We start from the raw sequence: 7,707 nt of genomic DNA on the forward strand, positions 1-7,707 counted from the left end.
GCAAGGGGTACAAAACCCTTTCCAATGAGTTGGGCCTACCTGTCTCCACTGTTGGGAGCATCATCCGGAAGTGGCAGGCTTATGGAACTACTGTTAGCCTTCCACGGCCTGGACAGCCTTTGAAAGTTTCCTCCCGTGCCAAGGCCAGGCTTGTCTGAAGAGTCAAGGCTAACCCAAGGACAACAAGGAAGGAGCTTCGGGAAGATCTCATGGCAGTGGGGACATTGGTTTCAGTCAATACCATAAGTAACGTACTCCACCGCAATGGTCTCCGTTCCAGACGAGCCCGTAAGGTACCTTTACTTTCAAAGTGTCATGTCTAGGCTCGTCTACAGTTTGCTCATGATCACTTGGAGGACTCTGAGACAGACTGGTTCAAGGTTCTCTGGTCTGATGAGACCAAGATCGAGATCTTTGGTGCCAACCACACACGTGACGTTTGGAGACTGGATGGCACTGCATACGACCCCAAGAATACCATCCCTACAGTCAAGCATGGTGGTGGCAGCATCATGCTGTGGGGCTGCTTCTCAGCCAAGGGGCCTGGCCATCTGGTCCGCATCCATGGGAAGATGGATAGCACGGCCTACCTGGAGATTTTGGCCAAGAACCTCCGCTCCTCCATCAAGGATCTTAAGATGGGTCGTCATTTCATCTTCCAACAAGACAACGACCCAAAGCACACAGCCAAGAAAACCAAGGCCTGGTTCAAGAGGGAAAACATCAAGGTGTTGCAGTGGCCTAGTCAGTCTCCTGACCTTAACCCAATTGAAAACTTGTGGAAGGAGCTCAAGATTAAAGTCCACATGAGACACCCAAAGAACCTAGATAACTTGGAGAAGATCTGCATGGAGGAGTGGGCCAAGATAACTCCAGAGACCTGTGCCGGCCTGATCAGGTCTTATAAAAGACGATTATTAGCTGTAATTGCAAACAAGGGTTATTCCACAAAATATTAAACCTAGGGGTTGAATAATAATTGACCCACACTTTTATGTTTAAAGTTTATAAAAATTTAACTGAGCAACATAACTTTTTGGTTTGTAAGATTTATGTATCTGTTACTAAATCCTGCTCTTGTTTGAAGTTTGAAGGCTCTAACTTATTTGCATCTTATCAAACCTGCTAAATCGGTAGGGGGTTGAATACTACTTGTAGGCACTGTATATTCCCCATTCGTTTTCTAGCCATTCTTGGCTTTGGCTCAAAAAACCGCAGTAAAATCTGCAACAAAAAAACTTGTGTTAGACCGGGCCAGAAACACCGCAAATTGCATGTCAATGATGTCTATAGAAAAGCCAACGTCTTTTCCATTGATAAAATTGTAACGGAAAGTCCATGGAGGAAAACTCCGGCTTTAGTGCTGCGTATCGTCCCATGGGGCCTTAGCCGTACTGCAACGTGGGGCCTCGGCCTCAGATGCTTTTTGGATGTGTCCTCAAGGGGTTAAAGCCATTGCTGAAGTTGAAGATCCGGGATAAATGTGTGATGTTAGACGGTTAAAATGAAATGAGCCTTGTCATGTGCCTTTGTATTACAGTATATTGTTAGTAGTCTTTGCTCTCAGTGATCTTTGTTTGTTCTGATTCTCATGTACAGTCATGGGTTGTTGTAATTGATGTGTCTACTTGCAAAAAATTAGTTCTTATTGACAGAGAAAACATAAGGAGTCAGATGATCAGATGATGTCACTTGATCAAATGTTTAATACTTACTACTTGAGTAAATTATGGGGCAGCCTGTGTACCTGTGTGATTAAACTCCTCAGTCCTCGTCATCGTTGAAGGTCCAACCACTTCTGTTAGATGGAAATACCACTTCAACACAATGTGCCATAACCCTAAGCATTGTATACAGTCCGCTTACAATATCTCGTCAATCACAGTAATTGGTCTGATATTACAAATACCCATATTACATGGCCCATAGGGCGGGTTCACACCTGTTCCCGATCTCCGCTTTGTGGATTTCCATCTTCTGCTTGAGAAACCCTGACAGGAGACGGAAACCAGCAGTCAGTGTCTGCCTGTGAGTGTCTTCTGGTCTCCACAGCAAAACCGTTTTGTCCTGCATGTCCATCTATGTATAACTGCTGACCTTCTGTGGCTGCTTGTGCAGATGTAGCAACATTGTCCACACAAACACCGCAATGTGTCAATGAGCACAAATTACCCCCCATGACAGATAAATGCATAATGGGATGGTAAGGGGTTAACAAAAAAACTGATTAGTTTATATAAAGATCATTTCTCTTCCACGTGGTTTTCTCTCCCCATGACTGGCTCATGAATATAATAACACATGATGTGATAAGTAAATGTAACTATCCTACTAATATACAGAGATCCCAAGTACTTCTATACAGACCTTGTGCACCAGTCTAGAAGGAATCCCATCATCTGCACCACAAGACCACACAATGGATCCCTGTACCTACAAGCACTATCATATACACGGCCATGATTCCCGACAATTTCTGGAGCAATATTTTTCTGATAAATCTCAGATGGTCTTTGGAGAGGACACCGTGATATTTCCCATTAAAAGCCTTACAAAAGCTTTTGCAGCAGGTATGTATTTGGTATGTATCTGATATGTATCTGGACTGTCTAGGGTTAATTTATTCTAACCCCTTATATATGAAGAGTAATTTGGCTGTTAAGGCTCGGCAACTTTTTTCTTATTTTCCATCACCTCCTTCTAATATTCATGACTTCTTTTAATTTCCTGTCTGCATAGTAATGTCAGGGCTTATTCTTTGCATGATGAGTTCTATTTTTGGTTTCCACCATTTTGGGGTACATATGACGCTTTCATTAGCTTTTATTAAGGTTTTTGTGGAGATCCATGTGAGGTAAGTACAATTCTATCACTATTCATTGCTTTTTTTCATTTGATGACTTCACTTTGCATGAAAAATAGCATGGCGACTTTGTCCAAGGAGTCATTGGGATTACAGCAACACCATATTGATTCTGATTTTATTAGGATTTACCACTTTTACTAAACAAAAGACCATTTTTGAAAGATAAGCATTAACAATTTGCCTTACAGTTGGGGGCAGCGAACTCATGCCAAGTAACACACTGGCACACATGGCTGACGTCATGTTGGGTTGCTTTTCAAGAGACAAAAGCATAGTTCACATCATGTAGAGCAAACAATACCTGATTGAACAAAAAATTGGATTGAGCTGATATAGCCTGGTTGAATTGTTGTGGCTCCCACTTAGCTTTGGGGGGTACAGCATAAAAAAAAATTGGATTTAGCTTTTATAGTGTGACTGAATTGCTGTGTTTCACACATTGCTTTTTGGGGGGTAGACCCTTAAAAATTGGATTGAGCGTACATAGCCTGACTGAATTTCTGTCTCTCCCACCTAGGTTTTGGGGGTACACACCGTGGATATCTGGATTGAGCGTACATAGCCGGACCTAATTGCTCTGTATCCCTGTTTTGGGGGACACCGCCTGGAAAGCTGGGTTGAGCGTATATTGCTGGACTGAATTGCTCTGTATCCCTGTTAGGTGTTTGGGGAGACACCGCCGGCAAAGCTGGGTTTAGCGTATATCGACTCCTCTCCCTGCAATATATAGCTCTGAAAAGAGCTGTTGTTGTTCTTCCATTTTTCCCTGCCTATCTGAAGCTAATCCCTATCGAGCCCTCAGCAGCACGTCTGTCCCTATGTCTGAAAGCCAGCAAATGAAATGAAGATGGCACTGGCTATTCTAATAAATCTGAGGTCACATATTTTCGGCAGCCAATGGGTTTTTTCAATTTTTTTCACTGCCTCCGTTGTCGTAGTTCCTGTCCCACCTCCCCTGCACAGCTATTGGTGCAAAAAAAATGCACCAGAGAAGGTGGGAGGGGACACAAATTTTTACTGTGTTTGCTGCGTGGTATTCGATTGGAATCGAATACCTTGAACGGCCTGATATTCGATCGAGTACCTATCCGATCGAACAGTGTTCGCTCATCTCTATATATGATTTAATGTGTTGGCTGTTTTAATATTTGGATTTCTCCTACAGGTCATATTAGAGGAGACATCTTGCTTGACCTCAGCATTGGTTCCCTGGTTCACCATCTGTATTCTGCTTATGAGTTTTTCAAAGACATCATAGTGCTGAAGATACAAGACAGATGTATCATGGAGGTGAAAAGATGGACGGACAAACGTACCGGAGCCTTTCATTGGGGACATGTCGCAAAACTTCATAAAGAAATAGAAGGAAAAAGGTGAAGTATTTGTCCAACTATTAAAGGGGGTTTTCCAGGCAAAAAATAAAAATAAAAAATTTGAAAATAGGTCTGTGCTATTAGTGAGTTAATAAATGCAATCTAATTCCTTTAGCAGTGTATTGAGTGATTCTGGGGTTCTCTGGGAGCTCCTGGCATCTTCTGCATTTGTTTCCATCTCTGCCTGTCTGTTCTGTGTTTCCTACAAGTTCCATGATGCCTGAACAGTCTATAATTTTAAGGGTAGATTAATTTTAACAGTGAGAGATAGAATATCAGAAATAAATTTCATAAAATTACATTGTATAAACTTTATAAATTTAGTTGCATTTTGCATGGAGAAATACACTCACCGGCCACTTTATTAGGTACACCATGCTAGTAACGGCTTAGACCCCCTTTTGCCTTCAGAACTGCCTCAATTCTTCATGGCATAGATACAACAAGGTGCTGGAAGCATTCCTCAGAGATTTTGGTCCATATTGACATGATGGCATCACACAGTTGCAGTCGCAGATTTGTCGGCTGCACATCCATGATGCGAATCTCCCGTTCCACCACATCCCAAAGATGCTCCTCTATTGGATTGAGATCTGGTGACTGTGGAGGCCATTGGAGTACAGTGAACTCATTGTCATGTTCAAGAAACCAGTCTGAGATGATTCCAGCTTGATGACATGGCATTGCATTATCCTGCTGAAAGTAGCCATCAGATGTTGGGTACATTGTGGTCATAAAGGGATGGACATGGTCAGCAACAATACTCAGGTAGGCTTTGGCGTTGCAACGATGCTCAATTGGTACCAAGGGGCCCAAAGAGTGCCAAGAAAATATTCCCCACACCATGAGACCACCACCACCAGCCTGAACCGTTACCGATACAAGGCAGGATGGATCCATGCTTTCATGTTGTTGACGCCAAATTCTGACCCTACCATCCGAATGTCGCAGCAGAAATCGAGACTCATCAGACCAGGCAACGTTTTTCCAATCTTCAGTTGTCCAATTTCGATGAGCTTGTGCAAATTGTAGCCTCAGTTTCCTGTTCTTAGCTGAAAGGAGTGGCTCCCGGTGTGGTCTTCTGCTGCTGTAGCCCATCTGTAGCCTCAAAGTTGGACGTACTGTGCGGCGTTCAGAGATGCTCTTCTGGCTACCTTGGTTGTAACGGGTGGCTATTTGAGTCACTGTTGCCTTTCTATCAGCTCGAACCAGTCTGGCCATTCTCCTCTGACCTCTGGCATCAACAACGCATTTCCGCCCCCCACAGAACTGCCGCTCACTGGATGTTTTTTCTTTTTCGGACCAGTCTCTGTAAACCCTAGAGATGGTTGTGCGTGAAAATCCCAGTAGATCAGCAGTTTCTGAAATACTCAGACCAGCCCTTCTGGCACCAACAACCATGCCACGTTCAAAGGCACTCAAATCACCTTTCTTCCCCATACTGATGCTCGGTTTGAACTGCAGGAGATTGTCTTGACCATGTCTACATGCCTAAATGCACTGAGTTGCCGCCATGTGATTGGCTGATTAGAAATTAAGTGTTAACGAGCAGTTGGACAGGTGTACCTAATAAAGTGGCCGGTGAGTGTAGTATGAGACACCGCTGGCAAACAAGACATAATACTTGGTGGTAAATCCCTTGTTGGCGGGCAGAGCAGTCGGACGTTTCTTTTAGTTGATGATGAGGTTGACGCACATGTCAGACATGTCAGGAGGAATTTTGGTCCACTCCTCCTTGCAGATCATCTCTAAATCTAAGATTTTGAGGCTGTTGCTTGTAACTCAGAGCTTTAGCTCCCTCTCTATGGGATTAAGGTCTGGACACTGGCTAGTCCTCTCCATGACCTTAATGTGCGTCTTTTTGAGCCGCTCCTTTGTTGCCTTGGCTGTATAATTTGGGTAATTGTCCTACAGCCAAACTAATATGTCATCTGGATTCTACATGTCAATATAATTACCAGAGATATCAAATTTTATATGTTTCATTTTTACATTTTAACCCATTAAAAATACCAAATTTTTGAAAAAAAAAAATCTATTTTTTTTTTATTTTTTTTTAAATATTTCCTTGTATGGGGCTGTATAAAGCTTCTTTTTGTGCCGGGTCAGATGTGCCTTTTATTTATATCATTTTGGGGAATGTCTAATGGTTCAATAGTTCAAAAGGTGAAAATAAGTTTTTGATTTTTTTTTTCTTGCTATTGCATACACTGTATGGGAAGAAATATGTATATAAGTTTGGGGAATGCTAGAATCTCGACAGCCAAGTTATATTCCTGATCTGTCCATTGCACTAGTACTCATTGCAGTCAATATGAAAATTGTGAATGTGTACATCTGCCTGTCTGGCCCTTTATTTATTGATCTGCGACCCTGAGTCCCTGATTGTGGCCCAATATACAAGGCAAGGAATATGCAAACACAAGGTTAAAACAAGCAGCACAAAGAATTTTGGTTGCCCAGAGCTTCACACCTCTTCGACACATTGTTGATGTTGACATTGAGACAATGACTTTCTTCACTTTCTCCATTTCTTACAGTCACCACTTAGAAGACAAAGAAGTAAAAGTGAGATCAGCAATACAACATGTTGTGAAATGTGACCTGGAGAAAGAAAATATGACCGAGCCGATAGTTTTACCTCCAGCCGATTGTATCATCAGTGCTTGGCTTCTAGATGCTATCTGCAAAGACCAAGATGACTACATCAGATATCTCAGGAAGTTCTCAAGATTACTGAAACCTGGAGGACACATCATATTACTTGGGTGTTTAGGAGTGACGTATGTCACAGTTGGGGAAGACAAGTTGCATGGTCTCAGCTATGATGAGGAGTTTGCCAGGAAAGCTCTAGAAGGAGAAGGCTTTATAATAGATGAGTGTAAGGTTCAGAAGAGAACATCTGTGAGTGACCTTACTGACTATAAGGCTCTCATATTCATTGTAGCTCACAAGGAGGAGCTGTAGGTAGAAACATACTGTATGAATTAGACTCTTCAAGCCTTCCATTGTGGGTATATATCAGGAGGTGCATCTCCAAGCTGAAGTTATTGTCTGGAAGTTGCAATGTGATAAGATGATAAGAGAAGCTTTTAGAACTTTTACCATCACTTTTATCTACAAAATGTAACTATTTATAGTGATCATTCCATTCACATTTGTACTAGCTGGACTTGCTCCTCTGCCACCCCCTTCCATCACCTACTTCCAGGATGTTTGCTGTTCCTCAGCAGGGAGCCTGGCTAGAGATAACACAGGCAGTTTACAGCCCTCTACTATACTAAATCACTGGTTAATATACACATGGACTAGAGGTTCAGAAAATAAGTCATACTGAATATAAAACCATATAAAACCTTATGTGCTGCCCCTGTAGCAAAAAAATATTCAACTTATATTAATATTCAACTTTTGTTATTTTGTTTATGTAGGGTCTTGGTTTCAAAAGATCCCAGAAGGTGTGTTTTA

At 42.2% G+C, this 7,707-nt stretch overlaps 1 protein-coding gene across 1 annotated transcript; it reads left to right on the top strand.

Annotated features, from left to right (window-relative positions):
* The first annotated feature begins 2,390 nt into the window (after window positions 1-2,390).
* LOC142209876 (nicotinamide N-methyltransferase-like) lies at window positions 2,391-7,206 on the top strand. The gene is made up of 3 exons (XM_075278914.1): window positions 2,391-2,570; window positions 4,032-4,239; window positions 6,780-7,206. Exons 1-3 carry the CDS (start codon window positions 2,420-2,422, stop codon window positions 7,204-7,206), a joined length of 786 nt encoding a protein of 261 aa, XP_075135015.1. The 5' UTR covers window positions 2,391-2,419.
* The last annotated feature ends 501 nt before the right edge of the window (window positions 7,207-7,707 follow it).

This window comes from Leptodactylus fuscus, chromosome 6 (genome assembly GCF_031893055.1).
Source record: "Leptodactylus fuscus isolate aLepFus1 chromosome 6, aLepFus1.hap2, whole genome shotgun sequence".
NCBI lineage: Eukaryota > Metazoa > Chordata > Amphibia > Anura > Leptodactylidae > Leptodactylus > Leptodactylus fuscus.

Coding starts and splice junctions, on each gene's coding strand:
- LOC142209876 (XM_075278914.1), top strand. CDS start 2,420: ATGGATCCCTGTACCTACAAGCACTATCATATACACGGCCATGATTCC. Junction 2,571..4,031: donor TACAAAAGCTTTTGCAGCAG/GTATGTATTTGG, acceptor TTTCTCCTACAG/GTCATATTAGAGGAGACATC. Junction 4,240..6,779: donor AAAGAAATAGAAGGAAAAAG/GTGAAGTATTTG, acceptor CATTTCTTACAG/TCACCACTTAGAAGACAAAG.